The 19,539-nt window shown below is 40.1% G+C and overlaps 1 protein-coding gene across 1 annotated transcript in view; it reads right to left on the minus strand.

Annotated features, from left to right (window-relative positions):
* DLEC1 (DLEC1 cilia and flagella associated protein) overlaps positions 1–19,539 on the minus strand; it is a 38,232-nt gene that overhangs the window by 7,811 nt on the left and 10,882 nt on the right. The window contains 17 exon segments of the mRNA XM_085316421.1: positions 72–206; positions 1,213–1,427; positions 2,317–2,387; positions 3,263–3,366; positions 3,903–4,054; positions 5,239–5,306; positions 5,791–5,961; positions 7,359–7,489; positions 10,526–10,636; positions 11,296–11,449; positions 11,702–11,841; positions 13,347–13,505; positions 13,817–13,947; positions 14,164–14,257; positions 15,993–16,167; positions 17,180–17,238; positions 18,617–18,809. Coding sequence (XP_085172547.1) covers positions 72–206; positions 1,213–1,427; positions 2,317–2,387; positions 3,263–3,366; positions 3,903–4,054; positions 5,239–5,306; positions 5,791–5,961; positions 7,359–7,489; positions 10,526–10,636; positions 11,296–11,449; positions 11,702–11,841; positions 13,347–13,505; positions 13,817–13,947; positions 14,164–14,257; positions 15,993–16,167; positions 17,180–17,238; positions 18,617–18,809 — 2,263 coding nt within the window.

Consider the following 19,539-nt stretch of genomic DNA (forward strand, 5'->3'; position numbering starts at 1 on the left):
CTCCTGCCTCTGTTTCCACTGTCCCCCATAAAATCTACTAAACCTAAGCACAAACAAAATGCACAGCTTACTATTTGCCTTGGAGTTATTGAGTAGGGGTTGTCGGCAGGAACCCCTTCATGAGGTCGTATAAGTACAGAGATTATTTTCTTTAGTGTAGGTTCTTCAGTGATGATTTCCTCTTTTCTGCTGTCCGTGTCTGAAGACTGCAGGGACAGGAGGGCAGGGAATGGTTAAAACTGTTATACTGCAAAGAAGGAATGCAAGTGAAGTCTACACTGAACTGCTGCACTGGTCAGTAAGGCAGTCAGTTTATTTTTTTCTGGCACAAAAACTGGATACATGGATGTTTCCTGTTTGTGAATTTTTTCATACGGAGGATAGTTCTTCCTAAACTGTGCCTAAAATCCTCGGAAAATGTGCATGCTTGAGTCCTGTTCAGCCAAGAGAAGCATTGAACCGAAAGATCTTTGGCCCATCGTATACACCAGCATTCCAGTGCAATAGCTCTCCCTTCTAGCACAAGAAAGGTAAGAGCTTTATTCAGAACAACTGTGCCATCTGAGGGGAAACAGAGGGAAAATATCCTTAATATCTTTTCTGTAAATTTTTTACTTTGTAATAGAAATATATATATCCTTCATGACACCTTCTCTCTGCCACTCAGCCTTTCTGGACAGAAAATTACCATATTATAGGAAGCTTCACACATAGCAGATGTTATCACATTACAACAGAGTAACAGAACCAGTCTAGTTTGGCACTGGGATAAATACCTCCAGAGCACCAGTTGCAATTTGATCTTTGCTGATTAGATTCTGCTCTCTGACTACAGCAGATGTTGCCACCATCAACAACCCATGAGATAAGCAGATTCAAAGTGAGGAGTAATCTTAACACTTTTACCGTAAAAAAAAATGCTAGTTTGTCAATGACAGTTTTAAAATGTATCTGATCAGCTTCTCTAACAATTTTAAGACATAGAGAAGCTGCAAAGCAGTTAGCTTATAGCCCATTTTGGTAACTCATTGCTGATACTGATAGCCCTCAGCAACGTATGCTTTTTTGACTATGAGAGGAGTTGACATTTCTTTTAACAACCCAAAACATAGTTACATGTCGTATTGCATGTGATTGTTTTTAACCTTTCATGCCAAGAAACCCATCATGTATCTCAGCAGCAATACAAAAAACAGACTACTAATAGCTGACCTCATCTGTGGTTTGCGAAGCTGAAGAAGTTTCACAGAGGATGGAGGATTGATCCAACTTTAACATGATTTCTGACTCTGAATTGCTACCAACTGATGCAGTCTCACTTTCCTCTATGTCCTTAAGAGGAAAAGGGTCTCCACAGACCACCAAAAGGTCTATCAGCTTTTTATCATCTCTCTCTTGGTTGTAAGTTTCCCAGTCCATGCGAATGTCTAATTGAAAAGGAGAAAGGAAATTAATTTTGCTCATTCAGAAGTCTCATAGCTTTGCTGTGATTGTAAAATCAGAAGATCAAGTCACGAGTTTGTTGTCCAGCAACTGGGGATTTATATTAGAGCACCTCTTAAGCTTTGCCACGTTTGTTGGTCCCTTCAGGACCAGGGGAAGTCAGATTACTTATGATCATGTGTGCTATGTCATTATTACAGTTTGGCAAGTCTCTAGGTCCCAAATTATGCCTTTATTGCCATTAAATTATGAGTATTATATTAATTAAGCAAATGTGTTTGATGGCATTCAGGAAAAAAAAAAAAAGAAAAGAAAAGATATTTGACCCTTGCTCTGAAGACCTTAAAATCTAACCCAGAGATAAAAAGACTAAACAGAGAAAAGCCAAATGATGCCACTAAGAAGGAGAGGGCACATTTGCTTGACAGGGTTAGTGCCGGAAGCATTCCACAAAACAAGATGAGAAACCCTGAATGAAGGTCCTTTTAACAAAGAGTGAAAACCCAGATTCTCTGGGCTAGGATGTGCTGCTGTTTCGTAGTAATAACGCATCAAGTCAGTTATACTATTCCACTACCCTGTGGCTGAAGCTCACTGGCTTTGCTGTCGCAGAAACAGAGTAACACGCACAATAATGCTGTAATGCTAAACACAGCTAACGACCTGACAGCATCTGCTATTGGTCTGTGCTAGCTAACCTAGAAAGCAGCTGAGATACTTTCCTTTGTATTAGTATTGTCTTTACAACAGCCATCCTGATTAAGAGACAAGAAGGTCAGTTAATTAACATGCTACTGGGCGGTTATGTTTTCATTACTGGAAGTAGCACTATGCAAGTGTCAATGATGTTTGCTGTCCAAAAGCCAGCCTTACCAAAGGGAGTGGGATTGTTGAGTCGGACGCTCCGGGAGACAGGATACCCTCCAGAGACATGAGTACCAAACCTGAGGTGAGGAACTTTGCTGTTAGTATGTGCAGAAAATAAGTGAACATTTGCGATGTTTTTTCATTAAAGGTGTGTTTAAAAGGGGAAATGCCTGACTGCACTGGTAAGGTATGGCCAGTACTCAGAAGTACAGTGTTAATTTACTTAATCAGATCTTCCAATTTTGTCAGTTCTCTCAGATGCTTCAGGGTGCACATGTGAACTTAGCTTTGATAAAAGACTGATAGAAGCAGCAAATGGCTATATCGTGCGACTCACATCAGAGACAAATTTCCACGTGCATAAGAGTCTTTAATGGTGGACAGTAATCCCATTTTCTAGGCCCCATTACAGAGCTGACCTTGCAAACCCTCCTGCTGCAGTGTGCCGTGCAACTCCAGCTCTCCAAAGGCAGAGAGAAGAGACAGCGCTGTGCAGCAGCTGGCCGTGTGAGCAGTGCCCCAGTCCTCAGATACCAACGCTTACCAAGATGTGGAGATGCAGCTCACTGCAGGGGAGGGTTTAAATCTCCCCATCTGCTTCATTTCTCTGGTCCACGCAAATGGATGCGGAGCACTGTACTGCGGAAAACGGGGAGGACTGCCATCATTTATTCATTTCCATCCCCACAAAGTCAACAGGAATAGAAACTCCTGCAGATTGCAAGGCTAAAAGAGCGATTGCTGGGTATCCTGAGACGACTTGTACACAGACCCTTTCCTAATCATACTGGGAGAGGCAAAAATATTGTTGTTATAGATGCAGATATTGTACTCTGAGAGTCACTTTGCTGTCCTCACTGCACCACAAAAAAAACAGGCACAGGTGTATATGTTGGCCAAAGTCCAGTCGTATTTAACTGTCAGACTTCTCTGACAGTATTTCGGGCTCTACCTGATTATAGGCTGCTCTGCTTGGGGTCCTGTCATCTGCAGGAAAATTGGACAGCCTTTCACAGTCATTTGTACAGGAATTAATGTAGGACACAAGTCTCCCACCTATTAAAAAAAAATGAATGTTTGCTCTTAGAATCAAAACAAAACTTTGGTATCTAGGTTACAAAATTATATCTTGAAACACAACTTTCAAATTATTTGACTGATTTTTCTTGAAAGCATGTAAGTGTATGCTAACGAAAGCTTTTCTCTTTGGGAGAATGCAATATCTCATTCATTAATCTGTATCCCTAGGGCTGTTCCATACAACACAGTATATTGTATTTGTAAAGCAGAGTAGTGCACTGGCTGGTTACCAAACAGAAATCATAAATCAGAACTGCTCCAGTCATTTTAAAGAAGCACAAAAAGCTCCCAGGAGAGAAACGTGTTACCCCAAAGCTAAAACACGCACTGTAAGAGCAAACAATTGTTACATGTTGTTGGAGGTCTACAAATGTCTATCCTGAATTTAAACTGAAATCCTAACAAACTGAAAATGTGTTTGAAAGGAGGTTGCAATGAAAAGAATTTGGGAAATCTAACCGGTGCCAAATCTGCCATAACAATACTTTGCTTAAAACCAAAGCCCCACCTACCTTACAGACAAGATCATCGCGGTACTCTCCCCACATGTTGTTGTAAGCTGTTATTTCTATGATTAGCTGCTGGAAGGCTTTCAGAGTTCCTGTGGAAGGTTGTATATGGAAAGCTACTCCCTTCCCATGAGACAGCACGGCTGCCGCAAACACTGAAGGAGCACAGCAAAGAAGCGTTTGATAAAGTTCTAGGAAATGGAACAGAGTTAAGTCTTTCAAAGAAAATACAGTACCAGATCTTTAGCTGGTGTTAATCAGCCTATCCCCGCCGGCTTCAGCGAAACTGGGAGCACTTACGCGGCCCACACTGTTAAATCACTTTTACTCCAGTTCCCTTCTACCGTGGGTCTTAATCTGTTTTTTACATGACTCAGTTGTTACAGAGATTATTTCATAGATGACTCGTTTCCAATAACCTGAGCCAGGACTCTCTGGGAGATGCAAGGCAGTAATTGGCTACATGAAAACACACCCTCAATTTGAGGAAAATAAGCTGGGATTTGTGCTAACTGGTTATCTCTCTATTAGCAGCTGCCTGTTTACATCTGTGTGCTCTTCAATACAAAAAATGAGTTACAAGCAGCAAAGCCTTTTCATACTCTGAGTCACTTCACCTTCTAAACCAATAGGTTTGCATGGAATCTGTCAAAGCAGTTATTTTTCAATTTTTAAGGACTAATTCAACAGCTGAAAAAGCTCCATCTACATAACAGACACCAAACACTATGACAAGCTGCTAGTATGTCCAACATTTATTTTGGATACAGAAGACAAATCCACACTATATTGCACTTTGCTATGACTCCGCTCCCTCCAGTGTCACACATGGCTCCAAACATTATTACTTTTAATAATAATGGTATCTGAATAAAAAAAGGTATCTGAAGGGATGGGTGGGCTGTGCTGCAGCTTTCCCTAGTGAGGAGGGTAAATAAAGGGGTTTTGGGGAGCAAAGCCTGCTGCAGTAGCACTGGAGGACTGTGTGGGAAGGAGAGCGCCAAATCTCATGCAGTCTTGTCCACACTGTGCTGGGAGTGGTCTTGGGGGTGAACTGTCACCAGTACCAGCCATCTTTGTTTCAGATGGTTGGTTTATTATTAAAAAAAAAAAAAAAAGTTTAGGATTGACCTAATACTTATGTCATGCGGACATTCAAAGTCAAAGTGTGACCTGGGGGATCAAATTATTTGGCAGCGTAGAATTAACCAGATACTCCAAGAAAGAAATGATGATGATGTACCTGACTGGTACATTTAAAGCTGAGTTGAGTTAACTGAGTTAGGTCAGTTGGCCTTTGCCTTCTTTTCACTGAGGGGAGAAACAGCTATTCTCATACCTGACTGTGCTCTTTTGGCTGCATGTCTTGTGATGGGCCCTCTCCTTTTCACGAGGCAGCTTGGGGAGCTTGAAAAAATAAAAGATCTGTATGACAATTTTGTGAGATCAGCAGGTCTCTGCTAAAATAAGAGCTAGCTCTGCTTGACCCCTACATCTGCGGCCATTATAGCTTAAAGAAGTACTACTTACAAAGTATTTTTTGAAAGTAACACCCTTAAGAGTGAATCTATTAAAGCTGTAAGACTCTCTGTACAGTCCAGCACAACACAGCCTCAGCTGGTGTAAACCAGTTTACATCCACTGGCACAAATAGTCTTTGATTATTTAGGCTAACTAGATCTTCCCTCCTTGCATTGCTGTCTACCCATTTCTGCAGGAAATCTATTCAGTAAGTTTCACGGTCACAATCAGAGCAAGATTTTAAAATAACCCATCAGAGTGTTGCAGAAATTGGTTCCTGTGAGAGAGATGATAGCACTCTACCCTGATTTCAATTGTAATTCAGATCTACGTTAGTATTTGAGTCATTATGTAGAAAGTCAAGACTTACAGGCAGAGTCCTTGCTCTGGAGTAAGTGAATAGCCAGTAAAATACTCAGCTTCCAGTTTGAATGGAGCACTGATTCCAGTGTGATTGGTAAGAATTAGCTGACGCTTTACTGTGCCTTTGAATGCAACTTCAGATCCAAAGTCCAAAAGAAGATCACATGGGCTCTCCTTGCTGTCAAAAGAAATCACACTGGTATTAAAACGTTAGTTCCATTTTCTCATGCTATAAATCTGAAAATGTGCAATATGGAATGTGTTTGTGATGACCAGTATAAAAGGACCATGTAACCAAAGATTTTTGTCATCATCATTCCCTGCTTTTCATTTTCTTACTTCTGTCCTTGTAAGGATTTTATTTTGGATAGAACTTTTATACTGCATAACATGCTGACCTACAAATATGGAGTCATTTTACTTATACGAAAACACTACATATTGGAATAAGAAAAGAATAGTCAGATATACCAAGTCAAAGAGAAGTATGTCCACCTTTCTTTAACATCAGGTGCAATAAGAAAACTTAATGGTGCAAAACATGATCTTGAGTATAACTGTTGTTTAAAATTCACATCTAAGAGTTCAATTTACCAATTTTTGACATTGCAGAGAATAACTGTTCTTCACAAATACGTGATAGGCAGCAGAGGCCCCACAGTTTTGTTAGTAAGGAGAAATTATTTTTCCTGCTCTCTATATACAGAAGTATCACAGCTACTGTCAGGTTATGAGTGCGAGGAGTACATGCGACAAGAGAAACAACATATGGACATGAGTTTCACCCATGTGCAGTTAATTTCATGCTAATTTATCATTTATGAATTAAAGAACTCATATGAATTATTTTTAATTTGTTTCAGCTAAACAATGGTGACAACGGTGTAGTACTAATTGTCAGTCATCTTCTAAGCTTATCAAGATGCTGAATTTGGTTATGGTGCAAACCCAGTACCTTCTCTTCCCATAGTCCCCTTCAGTGAATGATCCCAGCATGTTTTACTGTCCTTGCTGCCTATGTGCAGCAGGAGGAGAAAAAAAGTTCACATAGACAACAGCATACTTACATTCTTTTTCCTTCACTATTTACTTTGTGAAGAAGTAATTTTTTTTTCATTTAATCTAGAAGCCTAAGACACAGAAAGATCTGCTTAAGTTTCATAGGGGGAAACATGTAAAAACGTGTACTGCACTTACAAATGGAAACACTTAATTTGGACATAAAGTTAAGCTGTGTTGCTGTGACCTGGCTTAAGATATGGTGCTGTGGCTGTTTTCCGCACTCAGTGACAACACCAAGACCTTGCAAAGGAAGATGTATACTGAAGAGCTTAAAGTCTTCAAGCTATCATGAAAAGTTGTTTTCTTTTTTCCTCCAAACACTGCCATTGGTATGAAGCCAATCTATATTGTATCTGGCTGCTACAGAATTAGAGCTGAATTTATTCTTTAGGTGTCTTTTTCTCCAGCTGAAGACTATAAGCAAGTACTCTACAGATAGATGAGCGCTTTGCACCAATTAAAACTGTTTCACAAATAGGTATGGGGGATAATTTTAATAGCACCTTGATTTACCTGGTAACTCCACTTTCACAAGGTATTGAGTAGCTGACACGCAGTCCTCTCACGTCTCCAGAAATACTCAGGAAGAGGGATTCCATCATGTCTTCTATGCTACAGGAAAGGGCAAGGTCTTTCAGCTCACCCTGATAGGAAAAGAATCGTGTTTCCTTACAACTGGAGCAAAGGCCGCAGAGGAAAGACAGTCTCATTAAGAAATTTGTTTAGAAAACATGTATAAATCTTACTGGATTAAAAAGAGAACCACAGCAGAAACCTGAAAAGTTTTACTGAATTGCTCTAATTGCATTTTCTGCTAGCATTAGATTTGCTTAGAAGTAGGTAACAAGTTAAAAATTTGTAGTTATTTCTTGGTTTTGTACCAGGATCAGACTATAAACCTAAAACTGCTCCATTAGTGATTCTGACACACTTCTGAAAATAAAAAAGCTTGTGCAAGTGGATTCTGTTGTATAATTCTGTACGAATTTTGACCTGTTCCTTTAGCTTTCTATACATCAAGAACAGTTAGAATGACAAAATAGTCACTGGTAGTCAATAAATGGAAGAGGACAGACTTACAATTATACCCTAAGGTGACCAATTTAGCATTTTCTTTTCAGAGTAAAAGACATCATACCACAAGAATTTCCTAGTCATTTTATCCCTGCGCTACAGGAAAAAGGCAGCTGGGTGTTTTATTTACCCAGTTTGGGAGATACATACATTGCTTACAGATTTTCTCCCTTCTTTTTACCTTAACTCCTCTTTGCCAAAACTTTTAACTGAAAGCTTACATGTATCATCTGAGATTTAATGAGAGCACAAAGTTTGCTGAATGTCATGGATGCCCTGGTGACGAAGGATACAGAGAAGGCCAGATTCTGAATGCCCTCTTTGCTTCAGTCTTTACCGTTCAGGCCAGTCCTCAGGAATCCCCCAGCCTGGAGACAAGACGGAAAGCCTGGAGAAAGGAAGACTTTACCTTGCTTGAGGAGAATCGGGTTAGAGATCTTTTAGGCAAATCTGACACACACCAATCCATGGGCCACGATGGGATGCACCTAAGAGTGTTGTGGGAGCCAGTGGATGTTATTGCTAGGCCACTCTCCATCTTTGAAAGGTCACGGAGAACAGCAGAGGTGCCTGAGGACTGGAAGAACGCCAGTGCCACTCCAGTCTTCAAAAAGGGCAAGAAGGAATCTAGGAAACTACAGTCCAGTCAGCCTCACGTCCATCCCTGAAAAGGTGGTGGAACAGCTCATCCTGGATGGCATCTCAAAGCATGTAGAAGAAAAAGAAGGTGATCAGGAGTAGCCAGCATGGATACACGAGGGGAAATCCTGCTTAACCAATCTGATAGCCTTCTCTGATGCAGTGACTGGGTAGATGAGGGCAGAGCAGTGGATGTTGTGTACCTTGACTTCAGCAAGGCTTTTGACACTGTCTCCCACAACATCCTCACAGGTAAGCTCAGAAGTGTGGGCTAGATGAGTAAGCAGTGAGGTGGATTGAGAACTGGCTGAAAGGCAGAGCTCAGAGGGTTGTGCTCAGTGGCACAGAGTCTAGTTGGAGGCCTGTAGCTAGTGGAGTTCCTCAAGGGTCAGGACTGGGTCCCATCCTGTTCAACTCATTCATCAATGACCTGGATGAGGGGACAGAGTTTCTCCTCAGCAAGTTGGCTGATGATACCAAACTGGGAGGAGTGGCTGGTATACCTGAGGGCTGTGCTGCCATTCAGAGAGACCTGGACAGGCTGGAGAGGAACCTCCTGAAGTTCAATCAAGGCAAGCGCAGGGTCCTGCACCTAGAGAGGAATAACCCTAGGCACCAGCACAAGCTGCGGGTTGACCTGCTGGAAAGAAGCTCTGCAGAGAAGGACCTGGGAGTGTTGGTGGACGACAAGTTGACCGTGAGCCAGCAATGTGCCCTTGTGACCAAGAAGGCCAGTGGTATCCTGGGCTGCATTAGGAAGAGTGTTGCCAGCAGGTCGAGGGAGGTGATCCTGCCCCTCTACTCAGCCCTGAGGAGGCCTCATCTCGAGTACTGTGTCCAGTTTTGGGCTCCCCTGTGCAAGAGAGCATGGAGCTACTGAAGAGAGTCCAGCACAGGGCTACAAAGATGATCAGAGGACTGGAGCATCAGATGAAAGGCTGCGAGAGCTGGGCCTGTTTACCTGGAGAAGACTGAAAGGGGATCTTACCGATGTATTCGAGTATCTTAAGGGAGAGTGTCAAGAGGATGAGGCCAGACTCTTAAGTGCCCAGCAACAGGACAGGAGGCAAGAGGCACAAACAAACGAAGAAAGTTCCACCTGAATATGAGGAAGAACTTCTTCACTGTGAGAGAGACAGAGCACTGGAACAGGTTGCCCAGAGAGGCTGTGGAGTCTCCTTCTCTGGCGATATTCAAAACCCACCTGGATGCAATCCTAATGTGCTCTAGCTGACCCTACTTGAGCAGGGGGGTTGGACATGCTTGAGCATGAGGTTCCAACCTCAACCACTCTGTGATTCTAAGCATTAAGCTTTCAGTCATGTTTACATAATCGTCCAAAAAGGAGATTTTATTTCCACCTGGATTTAAAGCAGGACTTTTCTATATCTCTCATGACTGTAATGGGAACTAATTCACCTCATTTATAAGGATTTAGATCATTTAGATGCCTTACATCACATTTTTGAATGCCCCCATTAAGTCTATAGTTAAATTCCTGCAGTTTGTGAACTCTGATCTACAGCCTTCAGGGTTTTTAACTTTGTAGTCCCACCCTCTTTTTGTCTGTAATTTCCATTACCAAAATATTACAAGCCCGTTCACAAAAACGAATGTGTACTATATATGCACTAATCTGCTACACATCATTTGGGATAATCATACAAGCGAGAATTTGTATACTGTAAGAAAAGTAATAAACATTAAGAGTAATTAAGCAGGCATTCAAGAAAGAAATAAAACAAAAATAGTTGGGAAATAAAGAGGTAAGAGTACAAAATTGCATCCCATGTGGACTGGTTTCATTTTTGCCTTCAAACACTTTTCTCTAAAGCAAAGCATTTTCAGAGATAACGTATAAAAAGGAGCATTGTATTTTGTATATAAAAATGCTTCTTTTGCCAGATGGAAGTGCAATAATAATGCCAGTCTTGTTTTGACAAAACGTCATCAGTTTTTAAACTTACCATGATGTTGGCTGTTATCTCTACACACAATTCTTCTTCTTCATTTGGGCCTAAGGTGCCACTGGCTGGGGAGACAGTGGCAAGACAGAAAGCTGCCTGACTTCCAATAAGCTGCCAGAGAGGACAAGCATTCAGTTAACTCTGTTAATTCATTAACTCCTGATTCTTCCGTATTTTCTCTTCAGATTGAAGAGAACTACGCAGAATTATTCAAAGGTTTAGAGCACTTTCAAGTAACAACACATACACATACAGTTTGTTGAGATGAGACTTGCTTTACGATTCCCCTATGGCCAGTAAGATGTTCATCCCTAGAATGACATGTGATGCTCAGCTGAGGCATCTGAACTTGGAGCAGAGTTGCTGCAGACTGCTTCACAGTCACAAAAGAGGGACAAGCCTATCTAGGGTTGGGTCCACCTGCCCGAGAGCAGAGCTGGCTCCTAGAGGTGCCTTGTCTCTCTTCACTGTCTAGAGAGGTGGCCTACAGAGACAAGCCTGTTTGAGGGAAACATATCCTGTTTCCCTCAAATCTCTGCCTATTTACTCTCCCAGGGATGATCAACAGACAGCTAGAGCACACTAACATCAAGTGGTAGTTAATCTTCTTGTAAGGGCTCATGCTTTGGAGAAAAGATGTGCCTAAATCTTGCTCATAATGCAGCAAATGGGAATCGCTACTCAAAGGACACACTGGTTATATGTCTATTTTGACAGAAATTACAATATCTGCCCCTGCTCTATCCTTCATTTAGTAGAAAGGCATTTACCTTTCCCCATAAGTATTTTGCTGGCAGCAGTGTCTGGTTAAAAAGTTTGACAGTTGCTTTGGCAGGAACTCCAGTATAAATTTCAGTGAATACTAGATGACTAGACATCAAGCACACTTGGGGGGTCTGAACTTCAACAAAAACAGGAAGATGACTGGAAATAAACGCACAGATGGTCTATTGTTATCGTTAATGAAATGTGCTAGACGTACAACAGCATGCTAGGAAGACTGATGATTAGGTTTATCTAGCAATATTTGTGATTGGCTAGTTCATTGATAGGTTATACAATCCAACTGTGAGTTTCTGCTACGTATTTTTATTTTAGCAGATAAAACTACTTGAAGTGAAAAATCACACCTGAACCTCAGGAAAAGCAAAACAAAACACTGCTTTTTCTCCTTACCTTCCTTCTCCGTTTTCAACCTCTAGTTCTAATACTGTCTGGAGACGCTGACACTGCAATGGTGTGAACTGAACTGACACACTGCATACACCCAAAGGTGGTATTTCTCCAGCAGACGGATGAATAGTAAAAGGAGATACCTGTGAGACAGAGAGGAAACAGACAGATGAGTGGTCAGCAGCAGGCTCTCCTCCCAAGATGGGGGCTGAGCAGTAGCTATGCAGAGTGCCACGAGTTGGGAAGATTATTGGACAGAAGGATGGGAAGGAAATCGAAAGAGTGTGAGTGGGATCAGAGTTGATTTCAGATCTGTGTTGGGGCAGGAATAGGACTCTGAGATGACAAATTGAAGGGATTAAGTCTCTAAAACTACTCTGGGATCCTGAGAAGTGTTGGGAGTATCAGGGGACAGAGGAATAAGGAAGGGAGAGAGAACAGCTTGAGGGCTGAAAAGGCAGGCTTTACTACAGGACACCCCTATCCCCAATCAGGTGCTTCCAACCACACTTGTGGTAGACAGACACACACACACACACACACACACACACACACACACGACTGTTCTGCAAGGCTACCATAACCACGACTCATAAATCCTCTCTTTTTTGCTGTCAACTTTCATACAAAGTTGGTGAAATATCTGCACGATATGTTAAATATATATATATACACATATACACACACATATATATATATGAACAACTCATGAGAATAGACTAAAACTTCCTGCAGGCTTCCATCTCCTGAGATGGTCAAGAAAAAGTTCCTACTTAAGTTCCTCTTTCAGTTGACAGTCTGTGCAGAAAAGCAGAACTTCTGAACACTATTTTGACCAATTTTGCCATGAAACAAGTAAACTCAACTGCCTGCATGAGAAATCCTGTGTAGAGGCCCACAGGGAGAATTTGGCCTTTCATTTCAACAAAAAGCACTTATCCCATGATCCAGTTTTCCTCACTTCTCTTTGATGTGTAACACCAAACAGAAATCTAGCTGTGTCACAAATAATCAAAATAAATAATAATAACAACAATAAAGCAAAATATTTAGGAACATGCTGTGGGCTGCAGATGTCAGCTCTGAGTCAGTTCTTTGCCACCAGCATTAACTCCAAGATGCTCTACTTATTTCTTATGAAATGATGGAATGAGCTCTGAGGTCAAGGACAGGAATGGATTGTATTTGATACATCATAGTCTAGAAAATACTAAGCTATAGTTTCAGTATTGATTGTGACAAGAAATTGTTTTGGGGACATACTTGCATATTTCAAAGCTATTGTTTAAGGCCAAAAGGCCTAATTCAGTACATACTAAGGTTCTTCTATGCAGGTGTGCGAAGATGGCTGAGCAGCCTCTGTTCTGATAAAGTCTTACCCCCCCTGCCAGTATCAGTGGCAGCTGAAATATAAAAGAAACACTCTGTATCTGGGTTAGGCTCATAGGAGATTTGTAAGAAATGGAAGCACAGAAATAGTGCAAGCTAATATTGAAATGAAACGTGCATTTAGGGAATTGGGCAGAGCCAGTTTCATAATAAGTTACAGTAATTAGAATTTCTGATCTCCTGAATGAACATTACAGCTGCTAAAAATGAGACAGAAATGGCTAAAGGGAGAGTACAGCCAGTTATGGTAGTCACTTACCGCTTCATTCCTTTTGGCTAGACAAGCCCGGCTTTCTTGCATTCTCCACCGTGCCGGCAGCTGACAGAGATTTTGAATCTCAAAGGTTCTTAACACACTGTCGCCCCACTTAATCAAACCTAACTGGAGTGATGGAATATTAATAGAAAGAAGTGGTCCCTAGGACACCAGGAAACAGATGTCAGAATGGACATTATTGCCAAAAATACTGGATTAAAAGGCATACATTAGCTAAGATTAATGTCTAACTTCATATAAAACAGCAAAAGGCAAATGCATTGTATGTAATACAAGAAAATTGTTAAGGTCACAACAGTATCAGCATTGCTTTAATAGTTATTAGATATTAAAAAGACCTTCTATTTTTAAATGTCCTGAATTTGTCAGGCCTTCAAGAGACAAAAATCTTTCTGTAGGCAATAGCCAGGCCCAGCAGCCAGTCATCCTGCAACACTGAACTAGTTACTCACCTTAAAAGCAGCCTCAATATGCAGCACCACTGGCTCTGAAGAATGCTCGATTTTACAGTGCAGGTTATGGCTGACACAGCCAGGTTTGCCTCCAGTAATTGCCAGCTCAAATTCACAGCATTCAGTCATATCTAGAATAGAAAAACTCAGGATTCTGCCCCAAACCCTTGAAAAGAAACAACACACTGTAAGTCTGTTACTGAAGATCTTGGAGTCAACGTAGGTCTCCCATGGGCTCAAGTGTGCTGGGGTCAGCACATGCATTACAGTGTTCTATGACTTTTCTGCCATCACCAATTTAAATATTTTTACAATTAACTGATACTTGCAAGTCACAGAAACTTTACCTATGAATCCAGTATAAGGTTCAACTTCTACTATATCACATGCAATGATTTTCTCCCATGTATACTTGATTGATGACTTGCTGTTATTCCACATCTAAAACAATTAAGATCAATGAGCTAAATAATGTGCTTTAAGATTTCATAACAACATATCAATTTGATGAAAGCACTGACACACTGCAAACTAAGTGTTAAGTCTAGCGATCACATACATAAGTTTGATTGCAAACACTAGCCATATCCTGATCACCACAAAGCACTAGGACATATTAATGTATGGCTCCAATGTATCTGATAATCTTGAATAAAGTGAGTACATAAGAATGGGAAGGCACAAAACCTCATCTAATCTCTGACTTGAACAACAGCAACCCAGTGCTGTGAACTAACTACCATTTTTTCATAATATGCTGTAGCTTCCCTTTCCTCTGTGATCTGAAACAGGGACAGGAAGAAATAGGATTCATCTGATCAGAGTTCAGGTATCCGCAGTATAAGATTCTCTTCACCATCAATAAAGCCAATTAGGCCATACTAGGACCAATTCCTCTGAGCCACTTTAGCCTTTAGGATGACATGAACCACCTCCTGGATGCTGCTCACCAGATCTCCAAAGACCATGAGAGCCCAGGGCAGGTAGCTCAGACACGGATATCTAAGCTGAAGACATGGATATCTATGCTGATAGAACTATATTTAGTCAGATGAACATCAATGACTACTGTCACACTAATATTTGCTGTTTTCTGAAACTTGAAGAATTAGCCATTAGCCATTCTTTCCAAGGAGGACTTTATTATATCTGAAACCTTTGAGTTTTTTTTCCCCCGTATTTTATCAAAATGAAACAGACCTTCAAAGCTTAAACTTCAAATCCTTTTGAGAGTAGCCGTATTTGCCAAAAAATGTGTTTGAAAGGGAGATGTGAGCTCTGGAACTCTTTGGTCTGTTCTTCAGATCTATTCAGACATTATTTCTTCATCACAACAAATAACTTTGCCCTCTGCAACACGTTCATCTCTAAACACATTTCAACTTTCTACCTTTTTAAGATTAAAAAAAAATATCAAAGAATTGTGATTTAATTACCTACAGCACATGCATAGCTCTACAGGGTTCCTGAAATGTCTGAAATGGCTGCCTTAAGCTGATAAAGAATTTTTAGGAAGAGTAAATAGGAAACTAAATATCTTTAAGGAAAAAAATGGGAAGATCAGTAATGGGGAAATGTCTTCATGCCTAGCTCTTGCTACAAAGCTAGATGAGTCTAAGATTGAAAGGATCCCTGTCTATAGAGAAGAGCAGGAGCGAGTGGACAATTGCAGTAGGATTCTGTTCTGTAATGGGCAATCAGAAATCACCTGAACCATCATGGAAAAAATGAAAGGAGGTCTGCTAAGTTGCAGGCATATACAACTTTTGTAGCTTTAACCCTTTCCTCTGCTTGCCGTAGTCCTTTGAATAAACAGTGCCTCTGTAATGAAGTGATTTACTCAACCACTGGCTGTTCCTCCCAGGTGGAAAGCGCCTGCACTACGGGAATGACAAAATGATAAGCAATGTGTTTGTGACTCAAAGGCATTTAAGAAGGGCTGAAATCTGGGGTATCACCCTTGAGAGAAGACAAAAGAAAAAGGCCTGCTGCCTGGAGTGTGGGGCTAAGGAAGCCTGCTACGGACTTTTTGTATAGCTCCTCCTGTAATCACAGCCTCCTTTAGAAATATTTTAAAAACCTGAAGTAACATGGATTGTCTCCTGCCTTCTAACAACACCTATGACTTTTAGTAACTCAAAGCACATGATCATTGTGAGGTCAAAAGCACACAAACCTTAAATGATCTTCTCACATTTACACCAATAAAACTTTCTCCAGGGAGGATAATGGCATACGGTTCCAGAAGAAGCTGAAATGGTTCTGTTGAACCTTTAACTTCTATTTCCATTGTTATTACATCCTCTGCTCTGTATTCTGGGATGCTTTGAAGCACTGACTCTGTTACCAAACTGTGAGAGGAAATGCAGTAGAATTATGAGGCATCTTACACTGTTGTAAATCAGGCTATTACAAAGCTCTTATGAAGCTATCAAGTAAAACTGTAATAAAAAGAAAATTAACACAAGCTAGCTGGACACATGAATGCAGCATGCACCATGGATCCCATCCTTTACTTGCCAAGTTAAAATGTACATAATGTTTTCAAATATTTTCTCTTGGGTTAGTATTTTCTATACAGAGTTCTTTTTATTTCTGCTCATTTGTTTAGTCACATCTGACCCATCCAGTTTCCTAAAAGGAAACACTATCCTTTCTTCCTATGTTAAGTAGACAAATCACAAAGTTTGAAAATAGAGATTCTGTCCTCAAAGTCTGGAGATACAGAACTGAAATTTGGATTGCTTGGGAAAATATCATTAAGAATGCAATTAAAACAGAATGCAGACTTGATTAAACAATAATCAATGATAACGGCAATAAACATTATAAACAAGATAATAACCAAGATCGTGAATAAATAAGAAGTGAAAATCATCGAAAGCTTCTCAACTGCAGGCTGCTGGTGTGCTGCTAGCCCAGGTTGGGAGTTACTAAAAAGTGGAAAAATTCCAGTGACATACTCTGGCCATTCTAGTCTGTTCGTGAACAAGTATTTAAGTCATAGACTGTTGTGACAAACAATAATAACAGAAGAAAAAGCATGCCAGAGATCTCAGCAGAAAGCTTGGGCAATTAACAGACATGAAGACAGTATTATATTTTTCCAAGACAGGTGCAGCCTCAGGCAGAGCTAAGGCATATGTTTAGACATGAAGGAAATTCGCAGAGATAGTCTCTGGACTATCAGTTGTTGCGCAGATACAATCTTCAATAACTGTCTGTCCAGGGCCTTTTTAAATTATTTTTTTTTTAATTTTTGTATTATCATCTCTAGAGAGTTATAATTCCAGTAATTTAATATAGTATCATAACTAAACTGTTGCTACACTCGTTACAAGGAAACAGCGTTTCTCGGCTTACCAGCGTGATTCCGGGATGTCCCTCAGTACCATCTGAATCACACTGTGATAACTCTTCAGCTATACAAAAGAGGAAGCAGAGGATTTCATTGCCAAGTAATCAGTTATACTGAGAATTAAAAAAAAAAAAAGATGAAAAAGGAGCTTATATTTAAAGGATGAACAATTATGATGAACTAAAGATGAACTAAGTTCTGATCAACAATATTGAAAATCTAGAGTTACTAAAAGAAAATATGTTTGACTGCAAAATATTAAGCCACATTCTGATCTCATAGTGTATGGTTCCAAGAAAAATACTCATTTTTCACATGCCTGTTATTATTCCCTTAGTATATTGCATACTACACACAAGCATGTGCAAAGCCTCCACAAATTAAGATTAGTATTGCTGTAGTAAGTTAAAGGTTGTTATAGTCACACCAGGACATTTAGCTTAATTGATAGCAATCTGATTTGGAGTAAGAACCACTATTTTCCTTGCTGGAAAAGCATGCTTTCTATGAGGGGGGGAGAAAAATAACACAGAGTTCAGCCTTAAATCTGAAGGGCTTTGCAAAGGGTTCATTTGTTTATAGCTAGATATTAATCTAAATGTATCCATTAATTCAATACATTTTCCTAGGAGATTAACATCATTAATTATCATTAATATATTTTTCAATTAACCTGTTTAAAAGTATTTTTTAAAAAAGTTAATTTCTCTTCCGTACTTATTTGATGCGTTTTTACATCTGTCAATCTCCACAGCACTAGATATTCCCACTCTTGAGCTTAGTTTGGATGATGTTTCTTTAAATATAGTGAGCTCATACTTCCTATTTACCCTGATGGGAGAGCAAAAGCTAAGACAACAGTCCCACATCCACTGGTACAGCTGTATCCAAAGATCACTGCACCTCTCTTTACCCACAGCTGCATATCATCACTCCTCTGCCAAAACTTACTACCCCTTAAATATACCACACAGCTGCTCCTGGGACCATTTCATCCTAAACAAGCTACAATTGGAAACAGTTTAAATAATCCCTATTTGCTAACCAAGGTTGTTTGGGCTGGAGTAGGTATGGGGCAGATCTCCAAAGCAGCTCAGTCAGCAGGTGGGATGGGGCAGGGGGTGGTGGAGGAGATGGTAGCACGGTAAGAGTGGTAACATCTTTAGTCAGCCCAGCTGCAGTGACATGAAGATGTGTCCATATTCTCAGTGTAAAGTTACTGGAGTTCAATCAGTACCAAAAATGATATGAGATCAGAAGCTGGTATTTTGCAAGCAAAACATGTTTTCTTTTTGTAACTTTCTATGTTTTTGAACACTGTTTATCAGAGCATGGTACCAGCTAATTAAACTTAATTTGGAAAGCTGCACAGCAAGGGTTCTACAACTTTCATGAAAATACACAGCTGGAGTCCGTAGATAGGAAGAAATCACAAGCCATACCTCCTGTGGAGCGTAAGTGAGAATAAACTCATGATCAGCATGGGGAAGCAAAACTCCCTGCTTAGGATTCAAGGAGAAGGCTGACTCCGTGTCTCGATTATATTTGAGCTTCATAAAGTCTACAGTTCCTTCTGGCATTAATGGTCGCAGATTAGGTCTTATTATCTGCCAGTAGAAAGGAAGTTCTACGTGGCTGCAAAGAGATCAGTAAACAGCAAAAAGCTATAATTAAAAAGATTAGAGGTTTTTGAGTAAGATATGGAAGAAAGAACTGACATTTTTCTCCCAATATAGAGAATTCCTCTCCTTAAAGATTAGGAAGAGATTTACTTACCAGTCTTTGTGAGCTACAAAGATGAGGCAGCGTACAAAATTGGTCAGAGTGCAGATACTGTATTAAGAACATGCTAACATATAGGAGTAAAACATACAAATCTGTAAGGAACATTACATTTTGCATTACCCAACAAGTCGTGTAATATGAATTTTAGGAAAATCTAAATTCTTCTTTCAAAAATCTGAGGACAACAGGACCTTTCCTACTGATATGGTATGTTTGCACTGGTGATGATCTGCATATCATTCTGAATTTAATCCAAATACAAGCCCTAGTCTTTAATACAACAATGAACGCAGCACAATCTAAGTAAAGATTATAATAATGACTCTGCAATGTTCTTTGTTACCCAAACCATTCTCAGAAAAAGTTGCTTAGCTGGGTTGCTTCAGCAGAAGTGAAATCTATCCATAGGTTTTAAAATCTTGCTTATTTTGACCTCAAAAACTCTGCATTAGTAAGGTGAGGCAGGAATACTGGAGTTTCAAAGCAAATGTCAGAGATATAAAATTAAGAAAGTACAATTTCTCGTAATATTTCTACGGCAGTAGAAAGTTTTCTTGTTACTGCTTCTGTGGAGGTCAAC

The sequence above is a fragment of the Rhea americana genome, unplaced genomic scaffold, assembly GCF_003343005.1.
Source record: "Rhea americana isolate MKP2758 unplaced genomic scaffold, rheAme1 scaffold_47, whole genome shotgun sequence".
NCBI classification, from domain to species: Eukaryota; Metazoa; Chordata; class Aves; order Rheiformes; family Rheidae; genus Rhea; species Rhea americana.